The 23915-nt window shown below is 46.8% G+C and overlaps 1 protein-coding gene across 2 annotated transcripts in view; it reads right to left on the reverse strand.

The window, feature by feature from the left end:
- Positions 1 to 1371: 1371 nt before the first annotated feature.
- Positions 1372 to 23915, reverse strand: part of LOC144827637 (C-C chemokine receptor type 4-like) — a 206706-nt gene continuing 184162 nt past the window's right edge. For both annotated transcript variants that reach the window (XM_078685882.1, XM_078685883.1), the window contains one exon: positions 1372 to 2835. In XM_078685882.1, the coding sequence (XP_078542008.1) occupies positions 1749 to 2747 (999 nt within the window). In that variant the 5' untranslated portion in view covers positions 2748 to 2835 and the 3' untranslated portion in view covers positions 1372 to 1748. The remainder of the gene's footprint in view (positions 2836 to 23915) is intronic.

Raw genomic sequence — 23915 nt, forward strand, 5'->3', positions numbered from 1 at the left:
GTAGCGCAGGGCACTGCCGTTGGTGGTAGCCATGCACATTAACTCCTTCGACGCTCATGACGAGCTGAGCTCGTCATGAGCCACGGCGCTCCGGTGCTCATGACGAGCTCAGCTCGTCATGGCCCGTGGAACGCTCAGGTGCGGGGAGAATTCCCCTGCTGTGCTGAGCGTTCCACGGGAGTCACTACACCTGTGACGAGCTCAGCTCGTCATGAGCACCGGAGCGCCATAGCTCATGACGAGCTGAGCTCGTCATGAGCATAGGGGCGCTGTGCGCGCCCTCCTCCCCCCAGCACAGCGGGGGAATAAACCCCGCAGTGAAGGGGTTAAATAAACTCTTTGGTATAGTATGGTAGTATGACTCTACTGAATACTTGCACTTTAATTTGCAAGGAAACCAAGGGACTTGCTCTCAGGCTGCACCCAACTCCACCAAATTTCAAACAAGCTTTCCCCTTAAAGCACCCATTGCACATTTAAAATTCAAGTAGAATAATAAAGTGTATTCGCTTTTTAATTCATATGTTTTTTGAACAAGGAGTAAAATATATTTTTATGCCAAGTTTTGCATTATTGTTTACCTAGTTTTCTGCCTACTTTATTTGCTTTTTTATTCCTAACATCTATAAATATGAAGAATGGTAACTAACTACATCCACTGACCAAACTACACTTTTGCAAAAGTCAAGACTTGAAAATTGTGTGTCTGATCTCTTTTCTTTATTTATCGGAAACATCAATAGAGGAACTGAGCTTGTTCACAGGTACCTCCAGAATTACCACCGAGTTCCATTCAGATTGTTGATACTCAGTTCCTTTATAGATTGATGGGTGGTGCCTCATCATACTACTACCTCGCTACTAAGCCAGTTTCATTTTAAGGCATGCAGAGGAGAGCTGAGTGACAACAGTAGATCTGCTGTTTTCATGCCTCTGTTCAACCCAGTTAGCCAGGTTATGAAATTGGCAGAGAACCACCCCATATGACTTGGTGTCCCCATGCCAAGATCCAAAACAGCAGAAGACAACCATCAGCTGCAATAACTGTTGGTGCCTCACGAGTATCCTGTAAGCGCAACCATCTTCCAAAATGTATGGCGTTACTCTACCTTTGGTGGTCAAGTCTCATATTTATTTGTTGGTTTCATATGATAAATGCAGTAAAAAATGCAGAACAACACGTATGCTAATGCAAACATTAAGTGGACAAATATGAGTAACCAACAAGGTCCTAAGAGCACCTCATAATGCCAAGGTTGTAAGATTGTCACTTGAGAATTAACAAAAGCAGTCATTGGGAGCATCTCAGAAAAAGAGATGGATAGAATGTTTCAATTGTGTGATTGGAAAAAAGGCAATAACAAACAGAGCAAATGCAGTTCTAATATTTTATATCACAAACAGAAATAAGTAATAGACAAAAAACAAAGCATACAAAAAATGTTTTGCAATAGTACCTCACAGGGCTCCCCAAATCTTTAACTTTAAATAATATGTATAACATGCAAACCATAAAGTCCTGGAAGTCTGAAAAGAACAGGCAGTAAAATAAACTTTGAGTTAGAATTCACAGTTCTAGATATGAATTCATAGTTTTGCCATTCAAATAGCCACTGCCTGTGGAGTTCACTTTGTTCTGCTGTAGCCACTACATCACAGCTGCATTTATAGATGGTATTTTGTAATACATTATGTAGTATACAGTCTCTTCTGCGTTTTATTTTTTAGGTGAAAAGCATTGAAGGTACTCAAGCACTCATCCTCATGCTTAGATCTTGCTGCTGTATAGTCTTGACAGGTAAACATTTTTTTTTAATTAGGTATGACAAATGTTTCCTGTATTTGGTACCTAAAAATGTGTACAACAAGGGGTTAACACAACAGTGAAAATAGGCAATACTTCGGCAAATATAGTATGCATAATCCACACTGGTGTCACAAGCAGAATCTGAAAGTATATTTTGCCAGTACAATATAAAGGTGATAAGATAATAGGGTGTCCAACAAAGGAAAAAGAGCAAGACGATGAAGAAAACAAGCTTCACTACTCTACACTTTTTGTGTAGGCTGCTTTTTCTAATTGTTATTACTATTCGGCTGTAGCAGAAGATAATAATGACCAGGGGAACCAGATAGAACATTATGGAATGCTGATAAAATGACACTTGTTTCCAAGTATGGTAATGATGTTCCATGAATGATAATTCTTCACATAATATGTCATTGTTGGAGTTCTGTCTTTCTCCTGAAAAAATAAATTCTGGGATACTGGCTGCCAGGCTGAGGAACCAGATGACAAGGCTTGCACCCGTGGCATAGCGGATCCGGTGATGCCTGGCGGTGGACAGGGCATGCACAATAGCCAGGTAACGATCGATTGTCATCAGAGTCAAGAACATGACAGAGCTGTAAAATCCCAAAAAGAAGACCCAGCTGATGATTTTACACATGATTTCCCCAAAAATCCAGTGTGAGAAGTGGTAGACCGCCCAGAAAGGCAATGAAAGAGAGAAGAGCATGTCTGAAAGGATCAAGTTCAGAATGAAAATATTAGTGACGCTTGCCATCTTTTCACATTTTGCCATGACAATCAGAATCAAAGCATTGCCAGTGAGACTCAAAATGAACACAAGGCAATAGGAAACAGGGACAAAAATAGATCCAAATTTCATGAGCTCCTCTTTCTCACAAAGGAAAATAAGGGGATCATCGGTACTGTTATAGTCATCATACATAAATGTTTCCATTACTTTAGAGCTCTCTGGGTAAAAGATGGTCAAAATGTCCAAGATGAGGTTCTGTGTTCTCTGCTCAGATCATCCTGTGTGATGTATTCTATAAGCCAAAAAGACAAATGATTTAAAATAGAAACAAATTATATACGAGTTTATGAAAACATTTGCTAATAAAATCTGTTGAAATAAAAAAAAAAACTATGTGCACACATATAATAATACAGGCATGTCTCTTCAATGGTACATCACACGAATTTGGCTCTTCAAATAATTGTAAACGTGCAGAACATTTTGTTAAATAAGAATGTGGAATTATGGTGGGTAATATTTTTTTGCTCTATTAATCATGCACAACCAGACCAGAAGGATTTTAACCTTCAGCTTCTTATTAATTATACCTTAAACAGTAGGAAGAAATCCTTAGTTGTAAAAGACTGTGAGAACGATGTTTTTATTGGACCTTCAGAAATTAGAAAGACATGGCTGCTTTCAGAACGGAAATGTTAAGATGTAAGTATAAAATGACCTTTTCTTTAGTCAACACAAAAAATTTTAAGTTTACAATTTAAAATGATTTCTGAATGCATGCTGAACTTTTCAATCAATGTAAATACTTGCATGAATAATTGACACTCTTACATTGTTCTGTGAATGGTCCGTGGACGTAAAAACGGTCAGAAAATATTTTTCATGTTTGTGTTTTCTATCTTCAAAAATATATATTTTTAAGTATTCTATAGATGGCACCCCTTGCTAACACTCATGCATTTACATCAAATCATGCATGTAATCAACTATAAATATACTCTCAAGTGGACTACTACAGAAAACTCTTTCAATTTCAGTTCAGTTCTTTTATTTATTTCGAAGGTAAAAAAACCATCATAAAAATACATAATAATACATGATCACATAATACATACTGAACGACATAACGATTTTTTTTTGCAAGAACAGAGCCGTAAAAAGGGATTTTTGTGAATAATAAAATCAGAGTACAAATATGACACAAGGCTCCAAATGACTTTCTAGTTTCCTTCCTATCCCACCAACTTTATCAACCTCTTGTGTTTCTTAGTTTAAAAGCAATTTTCAGAAAACTCATGGTAGCAAACAGAGTACGCATTTCAGTGGCTCTTTGCAGAAACAATAAAGCAGATTTAGCATGGATAATGTTTGAGTCCTTTAAAACATCCACTAAAAATCTTTGGCGCGGTGTTTTATAAAAAGAACACAGTAATAAAAAATGAAGGGTGTCCTGCGGAGACCTATTGTCGCAGCCGCAGGCACCCTTCTGCTCAATTGTTTGAGTGAACCCAGACGGAACGGCTAAAATATGGTGCAACAGATTGAGCCTAAAACGAGTCATTAAAAACCTCTCGTGTTGACTGTACATTAAAAAGAGATAAGGTTCCATGCCCACTTCATTGCAAACGAGCGAATGAGCAACTACCGAGGATTTAGTAAAGTCAAGCTCCCTCCTCCTACTATCATATTTTTCCAGTAGTTGCTTTTGTACCAAATGTCTGGAATGTATGTCCACGCTAGAGGGGTCCAGAAATAACCTTTGCTCGTCAATATCCCCCAATGTGTCTTTGATGTATTTCAACCAGGGGATTTGGAGCCATCTCTCTTTCATCAGGCAATCCTGGATGATCTGTCTGGTCAATTGCGCATTTGGGTTTGACCAAATTTTGAGCCAGGCCAGTATAGGTCTCAGTCTGATCAGATCGGCTATGTATGGGGTACCCAACTCTTCATGTGTTATTGCTGCTGGGATGTTCAACGGAAGCTTTAGCAGTTTTTTTAGGAACTTATCTTCCTCTCTTTGTATTAGTTGTGCATCACTGAAACCCCACACTTCAGCTCCATAGATAGTCTTTGAGATGCTGATCGACCTATACAATGTCATCACCTGCTCTGGGGACCAGCGTCCCATACGACGGGCGAAATTTAGTATAGCTCCGTTAGCTAAGACTAGTCTCCTGGCCCTCTCCTCTATCAGAGGGGCGAACTTGAGTTTTTCATCAAATAAAAGGCCCAAGTACGGAAATGATTTGACAGTGTCCAAGACATGATCCCCTAGTTTGAACACAAATTTCTTCTGTGGTTTCTTCCCCACAACCATGATGAAAGATTTTGTCATGTTAAAGGAGAGGTCCAAATTCCTCATGAAGTCAGAGAAACCCTTAATTAAGAGCTGCAGGCCAACTGCCGTTCGTCCTAGGAGGACCGCGTCATCAGCGTACAGGAGTACCGGCAGATGACGCGAGCCCACCCTAGGACAGTCAGTTCCCAGTGCTATCAGGGCACTCTCCAGTCCATTTATGTAGAGGGAAAACAGGAACGGCGCCAGGATACACCCCTGCCTCACCCCTCCAGAGCACGGGAAGGGATCGGTACTCACCCCCCCGTACTATAGCGGACCTTGGCTGTGGTGCTCCAGTGCAGCTCCCTCAAAATATTGATAAGATCCGAATCAATTCCCAAGTTAGACATGAGTGACCAAAGTTTTGCTCTATTGACATTATCGAAAGCAGCTGCTAAGTCCATAAACCCCATGTATATGGTCCCATCAGTTGTCTTGGTGTACTTAGCCGTGAGGAGGTATAGGTTGAGGCATTGGTCACTAGTTGACCTACCTGATCTGAACCCATACTGGGTATCCACCAGGATGTTGTGGGTGTCAGTCCATTCTATTAAGCGGTTGAGGAGCGCCCTCCCGAGTACTTTGGCGGAAACATCAATCAGTGAAATGGGTCTGTAGCACTGCGGGCTGTCCCTACAGCCTTTCTTATATATCGGGACAATCACCGCAGTGGACCATGATCTCGGTAGGCCTGATTTGATTGCTGCATTCAGTACTCTTGTTACCACTGGGGCCCATAACTCGGTGTTACTGAGGAATAAGTCTGGGGGGGTGCCATCCGGGCCTGGGGCTTTATTTCTTGTCAGCCCTAAGATTGCTTTAAGGACTTCCTCCAGGGATAATTCAAGTCGTTCTGCCCTTGGTCCCCTCCATATTCCTTCACCAGAGTCAACCTCCTGTTGGTTATACAAAGATTTAAAATGAGCAATCCATTGTTCTGGTAAAATATTAACGCTGATGACTGGGGAGCTTGAGTCATAGAAGCATGGTCTATTTATAATTTTCCAGAACTGTGCATAGTCCTTATTTTCACCAGCCTCCCTTAGGTCAGCCCAAACTTCTTTTTGAAGGGCCCTTTTCCTTGTCTTTACCTGGGTTTTGTAATTCTGTCTGCAACGGATAATTTCAATCTTGTCCCTTGGGGTCTTTTTTAGGCTCTGCTTTAAGTCTCTTAGCGCTCTGGAGCAGTTAGAATCAAACCATCTTGGAGAGGATGACTGTTTTACGGGCTTCTTAGTTTTCAATAATCCTTCTATAATTTTGGTTAAAGATTCGAAAGCCTCTACCACTCCTCTCCCCTCTATTGTGGGATCTAAGCAGGTCTCTATGTGGGCTCTCCCTTCGCCCACTAGTTTGATGTAAAACTCTTGAGGATTGATCAGTGACCACCTTAAACGTCTCCCTTGGTCTGTTGGTTGGATGTCAGTGTCATGGATCACCCCTGGATCTTTTCTGGTTACATCTTTACATTTTATTTCTATTAAAATGGGGTTGTGATCGCTAAAGGGACTCCACTCTGTTCTAGTGTTTAAGATCTGGTCTCTGGCACAAGCAGAGATCGTTATAAAATCTATTATGGACCCACCACCTTTTCCCTTGAATGTGGGTATTGGGGATTCCCCTACTTTGAGTGCAGCTAGATCCATGACGTGAGTGAGCGCAAAATTGTCTAAAAGTTTCATCAGAGTTTTACCCTCTTTATTGTGTGTAAAATGGGGACCCTTTTCTAGTGGGCATGCTGACCAGTCGGCGGATAGGGGGACTAGCTTGGGGCATAGATGACAATTGAAATCCCCCATCAACAGGACAGTTGGTGCTGGGCCCTTCGTCCTTTGATCCAGTTCCTCATTTAGTCTGTTCTCCAGCTCTGCTAATATTGGAAAGTTCCCCTCCACTGGCCCAGAATTATAGAAATTTAAAAACAGGAGACTTTCCCCCTGGAGTTGTAGTGTCACTATTTGTATATTGTCTGACATCCAGTCTGGATATGACCAGGTGCCTTTTAGGTCTAAATCTACATATATTATCAGGCCTCCTTTTGCTCTTCCAGAATTTGTCCCTTGGGCAGGTCTAAAGAAACACTTATAGCCCTCCAATTGACAAGGGTCCGAATCCCGTGCCCATGTTTCTTGGAGCGCTATAACATGAAAGCGCCTTATAAATTCTAACCACTCCTTACTTTTCAATTTGGCTTCCAGCCCTGCAATGTTCCAGGATAGGATGGTCAGACCCACCCTATTCTCTTTACCTCTTACTGTGTGAATTTCATTTGTTCCTTCCTCCCCCACTATTAATGTATCTTGGGTATTTACTTTGTTTTCCCCCTGACTCAAAAGTTGGTCTAGCCTCCCAGTTTGTGTGTTCTCCACATTCCCACTTTCACCCCCTATTTCTGGGCCCAGGCATCCACTAGTCGCTAGACTTCGGTGTTATTTTCTTTTGAAATGAGTCAATCTATATCCTCAAGTGATTGAATCGGGGCAAATCTATTTCTCCAATGTGCGTGATCTCGAGGAGGAAGGAACTGTTCGGGGTGGCTAGTTGGTCTTGGCCTGTGTGTACGTTGTGGTCTTCCAAAAATCCACCCTCCCTCATCATCCACACGGTTGATGTTCCGAATCCTTGGGTAAAAATACCCAAGTGGGAGTGCACAAATGGTACTGGTTTGATTCCTGTTAGAATTCTTCAGGATGTGATCCACCAGACCGGGATCCCTAAAATTTGCAACTATACAGTCCCCTCATATCTTTTTTTCTCCCCCCGATCCAGTTAGCTCTTCTTACGTGTTCTATCTCTCCTCTTTCCCCATTATTCAAGGGTCTGTGGATATTCAGCCACTTGGAGATTTTGGTGAGTAATTGGTGGTGTGATTCTCTCTCAGTGGGCCTGATTTCAGTTACCCCTGCAAACACTATTACAAATGGGCTTGCCTCGGGGGGAAGATCTATATGTGGGGCGTGATTATTAGTAGTATGAAAGGTGTCGGGGGCTGTGTAACAGTGATCGTAATTACTTTCCCTCTGAGGGCGGTCTTCCTGTCTCCATTGCATTAATGGTTGTAAAGGGTTTTTTCACTATTTATGTTCTTCACACTTTGATTGTGTCCCCCTCTAGAATTGTCATTAGAGCCCCCTTTTTGATTTTGAGCGGTTTTTGGGGCGTCGTGTATCTGGACAATTGCGTGTTGAGTGTGACTAACACAGTTGTTATTTTGCGCTCTCTTTGTGTTTGCATGGTCATTAGTGGCTGCCTCAGTTGTCTGAGTTGGGTCAGTAGAAGTTTTTACCAGTGTGTGCTCTAATGCCTTAGATTGTTTAGAGAGCTCACACATTATTTTGTCCACCTTGCTTGTAATAGGCTTTAATTGTGCCACGATAAAAGATTCTAGCTGTTTTTTGAGATCTGCAATTAAGGTCTCGATCCACCCTGGTGGACGGGTTTCTACTTGGGAGTTATTTTCTACTGTTATAAACTCTTGTGTGCGTATTGGTGGATCGTCTCTTACTAACGCTTTCCTCTGTCTCTGGGGCCCTTTACTCCTCTCCTGTCGCTTCCTATTTTCCTGGTGGGTCGTTTCATTTAACTCAGAGTTTTCTTGGCCCGGGGTTTGTGCACAGGGGACATCCTCTATATCATTGTTAGATTGAGTTATATTGCCCTGAGTGTTTGGGCTGTCTACTATTGATAGATCAATTGTGGATGTTTGGGTGATAACATTGAGGTTAGGTGAGGAGGATAAACTCCGTTCCATGCGTTCTATTTCCCCCGTGACTTTCTTTAACATTAAGTCAATTGCTGTGGGTTTGTTCCCCTTCAGGAGGGCACCCTCCTTTGTTTCCGCTCGTGTTTGTTTAAGGGTCACTCTTTTGTTGGATTTGTTCCCAGCTGAACGTGTGTTGGGATGATTAGACATTTTTTTTTTCCTTATTATCTCCCGCTGAATCACTCTAATCCTGCCCAGCGTGGGTTTCCAATAATCCTCTTGTGTGCGTCCGTGGTACGTGTTTAGTTACTTCTGTGTGGGGCTTCAATACCATATACTAATTCCATATACACAAGATGCAGTACCTGAGTAGGTTTACAGGAAGGTCGAAGGAACCAAGGGGAATGGCCCGTCCCGTCCCTCGTCGTCCCCGGACGGCCACAGACGGCCCGCCCTCTGCCCTGGCTCCGCCCGGCATCGCCCGCGTGCGTCCGCGACGCGGAGGGAGCGACCCTGCTTTGTAGCGCCTCCGGGCGCAAAGAAGGCGGGAGTCAGGAAGTGCCCGCAAAGCTCACTGGGAGCTGTAGTCTCCAGCCGCCAAGATGGAGCAGCGGCGGCGAGACAGACAGCGTTCCCCACCCAGGAGCGGGAGCAGGGGCATGCAGCGTGACCTCAGGAGTGCCGGTAGGTTGTTGTCCCTCGCTCCACCGAGGGAGCGACCCTGCTTTGTAGCGCCTCCGGGCGCAAAGAAGGCGGGAGTCAGGAAGTGCCCGCAAAGCTCACTGGGAGCTGTAGTCTCCAGCCGCCAAGATGGAGCAGCGGCGGCGAGACAGACAGCGTTCCCCACCCAGGAGCGGGAGCAAGGGCGTGCAGCGTGACCTCAGGAGTGCCGGTAGGTTGTTGTCCCTCGCTCCACCGAGGGAGCGACCCTGCTTTCTAGCGCCTCCGGGCGCAAAGAAGGCGGGAGTCAGGAAGTGCCCGCAAAGCTCACTGGGAGCTGTAGTCTCCAGCCGCCAAGATGGAGCAGCGGCGGCGAGACAGACAGCGTTCCCCACCCAGGAGCGCGAGCAGGGGCGTGCAGCGTGACCTCAGGAGTGCCGGTAGGTTGTTGTCCCTCGCTCCACCGAGGGAGCGACCCTGCTTTGTAGCGCCTCCGGGCGCAAAGAAGGCGGGAGTCAGGAAGTGCCCGCAAAGCTCACTGGAAGCTGTAGTCTCCAGCCGCCAAGATGGAGCAGCGGCGGCGAGACAGCCAGCGTTCCCCACCCAGGAGCGGGAGCAGGGGCGTGCAGCGTGACCTCAGGAGTGCCGGTAGGTTGTTGTCCCTCTTTCAATTGTTTCCTAGCCATGAATCGTCATTTCAGTCTAGTCACTGAAAACAGATATTAAACACTGCCCCCAAGTTTTCAAAATAGTAGAAAGCATAATTAATTTAAGGCAAACCATTTTAAATTCAGAAGCTGAACACTAGAATAATAAAATACCTCTCTCAACCTGAGAGTCGGGGAGAGTGAAGTCATTCAGGTTGAGTGTGAACCCAAAGAGGTCAATGGCGGAGAACCATTGTTTTGGGGGGATGCTTGCATCATCCGTAATCCTGAGGTATATGAAGTTTTTTTATGTAGGAATAATGAGGGTGGCACTCAATATTGAGAACCTGAGTGGTGTTGAATAATAAAGTGCTCAATCCACTTTTAATGTGTTACATAGTGCTCACAAATACAGTTGTGACAAAGTACAAGGTTGACAGTGGAGTAGCCATGGCAGACCTTAGACTGTGCATGGAAAAAAGTAGCTGGAGATATAAACCCCCCAAAATAATCCTAATGAGAGTTCTGCAGTAAGGAAAACAAAGCCATTAGAAGAAATGTACCAATGCAGAGAGTCTACATTCAAAGAAAAATAAATTATTTCACGATTTTAAGTAGTTAGTTTTTAAAGAACAGGAAATTCAGATGGATAAGATGGAGATTAATTTGTAAAAGTCTCAAGTTTTTAAATGTGTAGTTTGAAGAACGTTTTTCTAATTTATAAGTCTTCTCTGTTTTTAAAGTCAATATAAAGTGAAAAATGGAAACTGAATTGTTCAACAAAAGCAAACGCATAACTCATGAAACTACAATCCTAAAGTTTAAACACACATGCATATCTCAGTTTATTCTGAAAATAAACCAAAACCATTTGAACATTTAAACATGCGGGAGACGCAGCGTGTGGGCGAGTGGCAGGACCCAGCGCCGCAGGAGATCAGGAGCACAGTGGCCCCTGCCCCTTGACACCGAGGGTGATTAGTACGGACCTCGCGACTCCCGCTCCACGGGAGACGCAGCGTGTGGGCGAGCGGCAGGACCCAGCGCCGCAGGAGATCAGGAGCACAGTGGCCCCTCCCCCTTGACACCGGGGGTGATTAGTACGTACCTCGCGACTCTCGCTCCGTGGGAGACGCAGCGTGTGGGCGAGCGGCAGGACCCAGCGCCGCAGGAGAACAGCGGCCCCTCCCCCTTGACACCGGGGGTGATTAGTACGTACCTCGCGACTCCCGCTCCGCGGGAGATGGAGCGTGTGGGCGAGCGGCAGGACCCAGCGCCGCAGGAGATCAGGAGCACAGCAGCCCCTCCCCCTTGACACCGGGGGTGATTAGTACGAACCTCGCGACTCCCGCTCTGCGGGAGACACAGCGTGTGGGCGAGCGGCAGGACCCAGCGCCGCAGGAGATCAGGAGCACAGCAGCCTCTCCCCCTTTACACCGGGCGTGATTAGTACGGACCTCGCGACTCCCGCTCCGCGGGAGACGCAGCGTGTGGGCGAGCGGCAGGACCCAGCGCCGCAGGAAATCAGGAGCACAGCGGCACCTCCCCCTTGACACCGGGGGTGATTAGTACGGACCTCACGACTCCCGCTCCACGGGAGACACAGCGTGTGGGCGAGCGGCAGGACCCAGCGCCGCAGGAGATCAGGAGCACAGCGGCCCCTCCCCCTTGACACTGGGGGTGATTAGTACGGACCTCGCGACTCCCGCTCCGCGGGAGACGCAGCGTGTGGGCGAGCGGCAGGACCCAGCGCCTCAGGAGATCAGGAGCACAGCGGCCCCTCCCCCTTAACACCGGGGGTGATTAGTACGGACCTCGCGACTCCCGCTTCGCGTGGTTTGCTGGAGTTCAATCGATAAATCCAGCTGTTTTCTCTTTGAAGCAAAAAATAGTTATTGTTTCTTCCTTCCTGTTTCTCCACGACTTCCAGCACCAAGAACTGTAATTGAGAGATATTGTGATGGGTTTCAATGAAGTGTAAGGCCACTGATGATTTCACATTGCCAAGTCTGATGTTGGATTTGTGCTCATTAAGTCTTGTTTTTATTTTTCGCTCCGTCTTACCGACGTACACTTTGCCACATGGGCATTTCAGTAGGTAAATCTGGTTGGTAGTGTCACAGGTAGCATTGACTTTCAACTTTAGTTTGTAGCCTTTCATTGGATGTGTTATGTGATTCCCTCTTATTATGTTGTTACAATTTCCACATTGCAAACAAGGACGAGTTCCATGATAGATTTTTGCAGGGTTAGTTCTATTTTTCAACAATTCACCAAGATTTGTATTTCTAGAAAAAGCGAAGATGGGTGGGTTCTCAAATGTTTGTCTAAAATCTGGTTCGGCCTTTAGAATACCCCAGTGTTTTCTGATCACTCTCTGGAAGTCTATGCTTGAAGTAGAGTATTTCGAGACTATCGTCATTCTATTTGCTTGATGCTTGACTCTTTTTTTTAAAAGGTCTGTTCTCTGCATGTTCTTGACTTTATTTTCTGCTTCTTTTATTAATGTCTCTGGGTAACCTCTCTCCTGGAATCTTTGTCCCTTCTCTGTTATTTTTATACTGGCTTTTTCTGTATCAGATGTGATCCTCTTAGCTCTCATCATTTGAGATACGGGTAGATGACGTTTCAAAGGTTGCTGGTGAAAGCTCTGGTAATGGAGAGTGTTATTACGGTCAGTACTCTTTCGATACATTTCAGTCTCTATTTTGCCATCATGTAAGTTCACTCGTACATCTAAAAAAGAGATAGAGTTTGTTGATATCTCCCATGTGAATTGAATTCTGTCGTCCTTCATATTTAAGTTTCTCAATGCTTCTTCTAGGAGTTCTCTAGAGTTTTTCCAAATGATAAAAATATCGTCTATATAGCGTACAATCAGTTTAAGATTGTCTGCTCATCGTGGGTTTGTGAGTATATTGTGTGTCTCATATGATCTCATAACAAGATTCGCATATACTGGGGCTGCGCAATTGCCCATGCTTGTTCCAATCAATTGCTGGTACCAGGTCTCTTTGTGCTTGAAATAGCTGTGATATAGCGTAAATATTGTGAGTTCCATCAAGAATGTTTGTAGTTGGAGGAGGAGCTTAGCGCGCACCCAAGATGGTCGCGTGAGCTTAGAGCTCCCGGACCTTTGCCACCTCCACCGATTATCCTGTACCCTATCCTGACTTAGAGGACGGGTTCTTATTGGCGCGGCCCTGCTGATCGTTTCTCCGTTTTCAGACTTCGATTTGGACCCCGGGAGCCGGAGATATGGACTTTTGAACATTCCAGCCTGCTCCATGGTACTGCCCCGGGCTTGGTTTCGCTGCCAGCCGGACAGTAATTGAACAACAACGGATCTTGGATTCTCCCTTGCCTGGTCTTCTACTTTCAGTTTCGTTTCTCGTGCTTAGACCCCTTTGACTTTGCCTCGACCTCCCTGGTTTATTGCTCTCCACCTAACCAAGAAACACCGTCTGGCGTTCCGGCCGTTCACTACTCATTGCCTGGTGGTAGATCCTCATCTTATTCTCCAAATTGCTGCGGACGCATCGAGTGTAGCCATTTTCACTAGGTCTCAGAATACCCTCCGGGGCACACGACCTAAAATGGCCGCCAAGCCTGAGGGAGAAAAACGCAAGACCAAACCGGCACTACGAGGGGGTCCCGTGCAGTCTAATGTTATGGACAGATATACCCTCGCTAAGGGCTCTCCGGGCGGATCGACTAAACCCCAGGCCAATGTTGGAGAAGAATCCCCGTTGGGTGAAGATCTATCGTTGAGAGACGTCATGGGCGCCATTGCCGGGATGAAGGCCACACTGGGTCAACAGTATGAAGCCCTGACCCACAAGTTGGACACGGTCGCAATCGATGTTACCCTGATCAGGGCTGATCTTGCGAAGACTAATGAGAAGGTCAAATCCCTCGATCTAAAGACATCTAGTCTTGTTACTGACGTCTCCGACTTACAGGCAGAGGTCGGTAACCTGCGATCTGCCCGTGACTACCTCTCTCGCCGCTTGGACGATTTTGAGGGCCGTGCATGACGGAACAACGTCCGTCTGGTTGGTGTCCGGGCGACGTTGGAAGCATCATCGGTGGACCTGCTGGTGGAGGACTTAGTCTTGAATCATCTAGCGCCCAAGGGCCTCAGCAAGTTTTTTGCAGTAGAACGTGCACATAGGATCCCGGGTGGCCCGCCTAAGCTGGGAGCCACTCCGCGTCCCATCATTGCCTGGATCTTTAACTTTCGGTACAGGGTTGCGATCCTGCAAGCTTCCCCCCTATCTGGTCCTACGGCTTATGAAAACACCGCAGTTAGTTTCTACCCGGACTTCACCCAGCAGGTTCAGAAACAGAGACTTGGATTCCAGGGGGTGAAAAAGAGACTGAGGAACAGAGATATGAAATATGCTATGCTTTTCCCGGCCCGGTTACGTGTGGTTTACAATGACCGAACATTTTTCTTTGATCATCCTGGAGCGGCAAGTGACTGGCTGGACACGCTGCCCCCGGGACGAGATCTATCTGATCTTTCGGGACACTCCGGTGGAGCAGAGGGCGGCCCGGTGGAGCAGGAATAGGGAGCGAAATCGGCTCCCGGACCAACGTATTGACTTTCAGCAGTGGTTTGAGGATATGCCACTATTATTTGCTAATATGTTGTCTGATTGGGGTGTGGGTGGGGGCTGGGTGAGTCTTCCTCCTCTGGGGTTCTTTTCGTAGAATAGTTGTATGTTGGGGCGACAGGCACACTGTAAGTTGGGGTGGCTTTTGAGTCTCACGCAGGGGTGCGGGGTAGGGTTCTTGGGGGGTTGGGGGGGGGCAGGTCACGTTTCTTTGTTTTTATCAAGGCATAGTATCGATGATCTTCTGTTTTACAGTGTCGCATCTGGTGTGGGGGGGGATGGGGGTGGCCTCTGGGATGGGGGGTAGGGGACTAAGGTTACTGTGTTGGAACGTCAATGGGTTGGGAGATAGGATCAAGCGGGGTATAGTTTTGCAGCTGCTGCGACGCTTGTCCCCTGATGTGGCTTTGCTCCAGGAGACGCACTTGCTTGGCAATACGTGCCTCGCAATGAATAGGCGTGGCTATCGTCTCATTGCGCACTCAGGTTTCACTTCTGGCTCCAGGGGGGTGGGCATTCTGATTCGAAACTCCCTCCCTCTTGCTGTTGACGATATTATCCTGGATGATAGGGGACGATACGCCGCCATTGTGGGGCGCTGGGAGGGGAGGGTTATCACCCTGCTCTCCGTCTATGTACCGCCGGGTCTCCAGACTACTACCTATGCCGACCTGGGAAGGGTGATCTTGGGATTCCCCGAGGGTTTGCTTGTAGTGGGGGGGGATTTCAACTCTGTATTGTCTGGGATGTGTGATCGTTACCCTCCCCGTGAAATCGCAAAGTCTCATTCCTGGTTGGGGGACTTCCTGGAGGCTCTGGGGCTTACTGACTGCTGGCGCCTGCTTCACCCTGGGCAATTGCAATACACCTTCCACTCTGGGGCCCACGGCAGTCTTTCGAGACTGGATTACGTGTTGATGCCCTCCTCCCAGGCCTCCTCCATAAGGGAGGTGAAACATCTTGCTAGGGGTATCTCGGATCATTCCCCACTATGGTTGGTCGTGGACGAGCATGTGGGGTCGGAGGGTAGAGTGGCCCCGATAAACCCGTGGTATCTCCGTGATCCCAAGGTCAGAACGGAACTAATTAAAGTGATTGGCCAATACTTTGCCGAAAATGTGGGTTCTGTGTCCTCCTCTGTCTCGTTGTGGGAAGCATACAAAACTGTTATTCGGGGCCAGGCCCTTTCCTTGATTGGCAATGTTAAGAGATGTAGGCGGGAGGAGGTTGTCCGTCTTGAACATGAAATCACGTTTATTGAGGGGGAGTTGGAGTCCGAGGTCACCCCGGAGAGGTTGCACCTTTTGGGTCTGAAACAACTTGACTATAGAGCATTGGTGACTGACGCGGCGAAAGAGATGAGCAGGGAACAGCAGGGACGTTTGTATGATGTGGGAGATAAGGCAGGTAAATTGATTGATTGGCTGGATAGGAGGGAATGTGCGAGTCGGGTTGTCCCTGTGATTGTTGGTTTGAATGGCGTGAGTATCACTGACCCTGCTGATATTGTTGAATGTTTCGCTGATTATTTTCGGGAAGTGTACTCCCCTGTGTCCGATAGACCTGAAGATGACTCCCACTTGCTTCTGCGCGATATCTCGCTGCCATGCTTGTCCGACCCTGAAAGGGATCTCCTGGAGGCTCCGCTTACAGTTGAGGAGATCGCGACTGCCATACGCTCGGTTCGCTCGGGGAAGGCCTCGGGCCCTAATGGGCTCCCCATTGAGCTTTACAAGCTCCGTCCGGATGTGATAGCACCGTATCTACGGTCGATGTTTTTAGAATCACTGGAGGCGGGTTCTCTTCCTCCTGATCAAAGATTGGCTTCCATAGTGGTTATCCATAAGGATGGTAAGCCACGTGACCGCTGCGACTCCTTCAGGCCCATATCTCTGATTAACGCTGAACCAAAGATCCTGGCCAAAGTGCTTGCTAATCGTTTGGTTTCTGTCATAGGCGATCTGGTTCACCCGGATCAATCCGGATTTATACCACACCGCAACACGGCGCCTGCATGGCGTCCTTGCGCGGGCGGAGACCCTGCGTGAACCGGCCATCTTGGCGTCTTTGGACGCCACTATGGCGTTTGATACGCTGGAGTGGCCATATGTTTGGGCGGTTCTCTCTAAATTCGGTTTCGGCCCCACATTTATTGACTGGGTGAAATTGCTTTACGCTGACCCCTTACCCCAAGTGGTGGTGAACGGACGTGTCTCGACCCCCTTTGCTCTCGGTAGGGGAACGCGCCAGGGCTGCCCCTTGTCCCCTCTTTTGTTTGCCCTTGCTTTGGAGCCGCTGGCGGCCTGGCTGAGATGGGAGCCGTCTCTGAAGGGCATTAGATGGACTCCGGAGTTTGAGGATCGTATATCCCTATACGCAGACGACATACTCTTGTATCTTACATCGCCTCGAAAGTCGTTGATCGTCCTTTTCGACGTTTTGACTTCTTTCTGTAAAAACTCTGGTCTTGTCATCAACTGGTCGAAGTCTTGCGTCTAGGTCCTCTCCGGCGAGGCTCCTCTCCTGCCTCGTGGCTGTCCTATCTCGGTGGAGCTGGAGGGATTGAAGTACCTGGGTATCTTTATCACCTTGGACCCTGTGCTTCGTTATGAACGCAATTTGCTGCCCCCTCTTCAGCGCCTCCGTGCTGATGTGACTGCATGGGGTAGGCTCCCTCTTTCTCCTCTGGGACGAGCGGCGCTATTTAAGATGATGTCGCTCCCACTGTTTCTTTATGCGCTTCAAAACACACTTGACATTGTACCAGCCAGTTACTTCCGGGAGATTGACAGTCTACAAAGAGAATTGATATGGGGGGGCCGTTCTCGTATTGCCCTTTCAAAGCTGACGCTCCCTTGGTACGATGGGGGCATTGCGCTCCCGGACATTCGTCGCTACTATTGGGCCTCTCAGATGGGGGCCATCAACCATGGCACTTACGCTCCTTTGCCGAACCCGGCTTTTGAGATGGATAAATGGCTACTGCCCGGTGGAGATTATAACAGGGCTCTGTACGCGAAATCTGCCGGCAGATCTCTCACGGGCCCCACTAAGACAGCGGTGCAGGTGTGGTATCGTGCTACAGCGGCTATGGGATGGGCTGACAAGCCGACCCGTGCTACTCCGCTTTTTGCGTCGGAAAAACTTGGCTCCCTCTGGAAGTCGAAGGGTTTTGATAGGTGGGATGTGATCGGTATCAGCAGGGTTAATGATGTATGGATCAAGGGTAGAGGCAAGACGTTTGAGGAGCTGAAAGTTGAGTACGACCTGAATGATAGAGAATCCTTTCGGTATGCACAAATCCGACATGCGGTCCTGTCCGTATTTCCCCTGGGTTCGGATATTGCGGAGGCGTCCTTGCTTGAAGATCGGATACTGGATGGACACGTCCCTGATAGCACGATCTCGCTCATATATAAAAAGTTAATTAATACCAGAATTGGCCTACTGGATAGCCTTCGAGAGTTATGGACTAATGATGGTCTAGAACTCGATGATGAAGACTGGCAGGCTGCGATCTCTTCCCCGAAGGAGGTGGCTATCCCGGCACGCCTCCGGTTTGTCCAGCTCAAAATTCTTCATAGGGTATATGTGACTGGTCCCCGTCTGGTACGTATGGGATTCTCGGTGGATGGATTGTGCAGGCGTGGCTGTGGTATGGTGGGCATGTTTCTCCATATTATTTGGGAATGTCCTGCTGTGCTACGCTATTGGACTCGCGTGCATGAAGTTATGAGTGAGGTCACGGGTGTGCAATCATTGCCTGAAGCGCGGAGATGTCTGTTGAATGTCTGGGAGCCGAATGATTATGACCAGGGGCAGCTTCGATGGGTGACCTTGGGTAATATGATTGACTGTGTGTCTTTGAGTATATCTAAAGACCACGATTTATTAAACTATACAGGGGGGGGGGGGGGCATTTCGGATGCCACTGCTCCCTACATTGTTGTATATGTTAATATTGCAATGGATACTCGGCCTTTCCAATATCTTTCCCACAGACACTGTCCTCACCGTAAATCTTGATCACACACCTCTGAGAATCTGGAGCCGCGCGGCCCCACTAACTCTACGCAAGCGGGGGAGGGAGGGGCATCTGCCGCTAAGGAACAGGCACTTGCCTCGGTAGATGGGGACACGTCACGTATATTTGGGATTAATATTGAAATTGAAAGCTTCAGTGCTATTTCTACAGGTAGCGAAGCCGGCTGCATTTCCCGCAAGACGAGTGTGTGAATTTCTTCACCTTGTTTTTATTGACCGAAGAGAAGTAGAGTAATAAGGAAACGTAAATCTTTTTAAACTGCTTGCTGTCAATCTGGTATTAATTGCGAACATATCAATCCGACGCATTACAAGTTGTACCGTGTTTACATTTTTAAATATCACCCTAGAACATGTTGTGATAAGCGTCTACATTAAAAACAAGCAAACTCACTGCCGCAGCCCGGCTTCAACAGGAAGCCAGGCAACCTTTGTTGGGACGGGGGCAGGGCCGGACAAAAACAGGAAGCAGGCGCTCTTGTGCCCGCCGGAGGATTTCCGTGTTAGCTAGCGGGGCCCCCGTGCTCGTGGAGAGCCCCGCGGCCCCCGCCTGTTAACCGGAATGACCCGCTGGCTGCCGAGGGACACGCAAGAAGAACCTGGTGAGTGGGGTGTGAGGGGGATGTGTGCGCGCGTGTGTGTATGCGTGTGTGTGTGTGTTAAAATAGCACGATGACTGGTTGGTGGGGGGGGGAGGAGGGAGGAGGGAGGTGGTGTGTAGGCGAGTGTCTGTCTGCCCGTTTGTCTGTTTGTCTGTATGCACGCGAAAGCAAGCGAAACAGCGCGCAAGCAGCCAGCAGCAAAGGCGCGTTCACGAGGAGAAATCTGAGACAGCAGAGGCTCGTGGCCGAACACTGTCTCAGATTCCCCCGAAAGTAACAGCTATAGGTCCAATCCACAAAAAATAGAATATCTTATATGAAAAGCAATTCTATAAATATGGAAAGCAATAATATAAAGGCAATGATGTACACAAGACGTGGCTCATACACATACAGTCAATTGCATAAAGTAACAAGTAAAAAAGAAAAATTAAATTAAAGAATGATGCTGGTTCGATGTTCAGACCAACCTTCAGTCTTCACAACTTAGAATCAAGGCAATACTGTACCCATAAGGTTTCAGGTATTTATAGTCTTACAGGTAACATGTAAATTCCGTACGGTCATTAAGACTGTATGGTTTGCTGGAGTTCAATCGATAAATCCAGCTGTTTTCTCTTTGAAGCAAAAAACAGTTATTGTTTCTTCCTTCCTGTTTCTCCACGACTTCCAGCACCAAGAACTGTAATTGAGAGACATTGTGATGGGCTTCAATGAAGTGTAAGGCCACTGATGATTTCACATTGCCAAGTCTGATGTTGGATTTGTGCTCATTAAGTCTTGTTTTTATTTTTCGCTCCGTCTTACCGACGTACACTTTGCCACATGGGCATTTCAGTAGGTAAATCAGGTTGGTAGTGTCACAGGTAGCATTGACTTTCAACATTGACTGTATGTGTATGAGCCACGTCTTGTGTACATCATTGCCTTTATATTATTGCTTTCCATATTTATAGAATTGCTTTTCATATAAGATATTCTATTTTTTTCACATTCAACATTGAGTTTTGTCATAAGAAAACTTTATTAGCACAGCGCCATGAAGAACAGACATTGTTTTCCTATAGTTCCCAATATTACCTTGTTTCACGTTCCCATTGGCTGACTTCCGATCATGTGATCGGAACTATAACCAATCACGCAACCGGATGATCGACAGCCGGTCACGGAGATCTTTACTTCTGTTGTCAGTGGCGGCCCCGTTCTGGGTTGCTTCACATCGGAAGGTGATCCATCTTCGAACAAACTGATAGAAGACGCTCCGCGTCTCTAAAAGTAAGTTGCTTTTGAAAACCATGACGAAGGGAAATAATAGGATGCTGGACACATTTTCTTATAATCGAATTATAATGTCACGTTTTTTTGTAACACAGCGTATGTTATTTCAGCTGTTCACGCAATTGATTATCGCTTTGAGAGCAATCATGTGAGTGTTTATATGTATATTTTTATAGGTTTGTTCACCGCAGCATGTACACTGGGTGCACTTGATGGTCACGATTTCACTTGTTATTTTAATATCAAATGCAAAGATCATTTTCAAGTTACTGCTATGATGTTGTGTATGACGAAATACTGAATAGATTATTTTGCCTTGCTTTCAGTGTAAGGTCCCAGATGAAGGGCGACGCAGCCCGAAATGCATTGGACCTATAAAGATGATTGTTTGAACTAATAATATTCTTCTGAAGATGAACTATCTTGAACAAAATATGAACTCATGAATTAAATAAGATTATTTCAAAACAAAAACTTTTCTGAATTTGTACATCTATATTTAGTTTATCTGGAGTATTCCAGCAACAAAGAGTTGAGCGCCAGGGGAGCTGTTGGAATCACATGTTCAAGATCAAAGGCAAACATTCATGGCTGTTAAAAAGACTGCGCGATGAGGGGGATGAAGTATAGCCTGTTATTTCCAGCCAAATCAGGAATTGAACATAATGGAAAAGCACTGTTTTTCTTCTCTGCGATGGAGGCATCTGAATAGTTGGATTATATGGGGCGACACAGTGCACAGTGGGGCGGTGGCTCACAGAGATCAGAACCCTTGAAAACATTGAAGAGAGCAGGGAGACACAGCAGACAGAGATGGATAGCAAGGGTCGAATCCAGGTGTGCCCGGATAGAACGTTACAGTTAGCTGACCCCTCTTCAGAATCGGATACCTCCAAGCAGGACTTACCGGTGCCTCCTATTGTTTCCCAAAAGAATACGTCATGATCAGGACATTGAAATAAGAATAACTCCTAACGCACTCAGATACGTTTTGTGTGGGATTGATATTATGGTGTTAATATGATGGGGAACTGTTTATTATACTTATCCATTGTGGCCGGCGGAAAGGACCCGTCCCCCTACAGAGGTTGAGGCATGCAAGGGGAGCTAGAGGTCTCGCACCCCGACGCCTGACCACTGGCAATGCAATAACACCCTGAGGTATCAATATTACAATTCAAAATGTCGAAGGACAATGATTATAATGTTATGGTTATCAATAGTTTGGGTGGTTATTGTGTTAGAAGAAACTGGGAGGAAGGGTGTGGGGCGTGGTTCCTAGAACTCTGTCATGGGGGAATGGGACTCGCATCACTGCCAAGGGGATGGGGTACGGGGCATGGGGTAGGAATGATTGGGACTTACCTTGGTTGGGTGGGGGTAGAGATCCCAAACTGGAAGGTGGTACCAGCGTCACAGTTCATGTTAATAGTGAAGTGGGAACGATGGACAAAGGGGAAATGGTTTTTAGAATGGCAAGTATGGTTTCCCCGTGATCAAACTACTTACCTGGAATGTGTGGGGTTTAGCAGTGTTCAATAAGTGGAGACAGGTGTTTTCTTATTTAAAGAGGTATAGGATCTGTCGCATGTTTGCAGGAAGCACATGTCTGGGGGGATACGTTACCATGCATAAGACGCAGATGGATGGGACAGATTTGCGCAACTTCCTACTCTGGGTTTGCTGGAGGAGCCCTCATTTGGATCGCCCCGGGAGTCCCATTTCAGCACCTCCATCATATAATGTGTCCGGAGGGGCGATATGTTATTCTGCATGGCAGTCTAGACGGGCAAGAGATTTGCCCGTCCAGACTGTCATGGCGTTCAAACTCTGATTGCCCACACTTCTTCCCTGCCGTGGTTGCTGCGGCGACTCTTTATTTAGGGGCGGGGGCAATACTGATGGGGGAACGTTCATTGTGTATGAGATGGGAAATTGGATAGGGAACCCCCCAGACAAAACACTAAACCAAGACTAATGGGGACATTAAGAGATACTCTGGCTGGAATGGGACTAGATGATATATGAAGAACATGGAACACAAGTATAAGAGATTTCTCCTGTCAGACACCTGCAACGAATACATTTAGTTGACTGGATGAGTGTTTTTTGAGTGACAAATTGATCCCCAAAATGCAGGATGTATCATCCCTACCTAGATATATATCTGGACTGTTTACACTGGGTTTCAGATGTCCCAGACCGGCAATACCTACATGGCGACTGCAGGCTGAGGCATTATCTGATCCACCACTTTCATGGACGAATAATGAGGAACTCACCAATTATTTTAAGGACAACTAGGGGACTACATCTAGGAAGGCGACGTAGTGGGAGTCAATGAAGCTGATGGTCAGGGGCGTATGCACAAAAACCTCATATGGGGTGAGACAGCAACTGGAAAGGGAAGTTGCAACCCAGAAAAAAAAAAACAGAGATTAGAACCACTCCTCCATACACACCCATAACGCACATTAGAATGGAGTAATGCCCGTAAGGACCTGATGGAGTCCCTACACCGCCTACAGAAATTTCACCGAGTGGCGTATCGACAACGGCTGCATATGGAGGGGGATAAATCGGGGGCTCTGCATGCCCAGTTGATAAGAAATGAGAAACCTACACCTCCTATAGTGCAGAGGAACATGGGAATACGGTGTATAACCAAGCGTCGATCCTAGATATTTTAACAGCACACATGAAAGAGGTATATACCACTAAAACGTCTTTTCCTCATGAGCTGGTGCGAGAGTTTTCGTCTAAATTGGGCCTGCCATGTCTGGAGGGAGAGATAGGTGATGGACTTGATAACCTGATTACCAGAGAAGAAATATTGGGAGCTATCCAGAGATTAAAGCCCACCAAGAGTCCAGGCACTGACGGCTTGCCAGCAGAATTTTATAAGACGTTTGCGCCATTGCTGGTTGACCACCTCTTAGAAGTATACAATGAGGCTCTACAGCGCCAGACCATGCCAGATTCTGAGGGAAGCCCTGGTGATTATGATTCCCAAACCTGACAGGAACCCGCTGCCATCCTGGTTTGTTGAGCTGAGTTAAAGCTCTCCAGGACTGTGTGTTGTTTTTTACTGCATCACCTGATTCTATGTGTTTAATCATATTGTTTTTATAGACTGCTTTTAAAACTTGGATATAGCTGTTTCTTAAGGCACAGGGTTATTTCTTTCATTGCTGCTACTCGCTGGAAATTGCACCGATCAGGAGGGAATCGGGGCAGGGAATGGGGCAGCCATCGCGAAGTCAGCGGACTAGTCTTTTTTATCCACTAGCTACAAATACGCACACTGACACGATCGCACAGTGGGCACGCCGCTGGCACGTCAAAGGCGCACCTAAGGCAAGCCCGTCTGTGCCCGTCCACGCTCAGGCCGGGCTCTGGGTCTGTCCCTCTAGTTCATTGAAGCCAGACTTTCTGACCTATTCAAGAGATTACCTCCTGGAATTTAACCCATCACGTG

This window comes from Lissotriton helveticus, chromosome 4_1 (assembly GCF_964261635.1).
Source record: "Lissotriton helveticus chromosome 4_1, aLisHel1.1, whole genome shotgun sequence".
Taxonomy (NCBI): domain Eukaryota; kingdom Metazoa; phylum Chordata; class Amphibia; order Caudata; family Salamandridae; genus Lissotriton; species Lissotriton helveticus.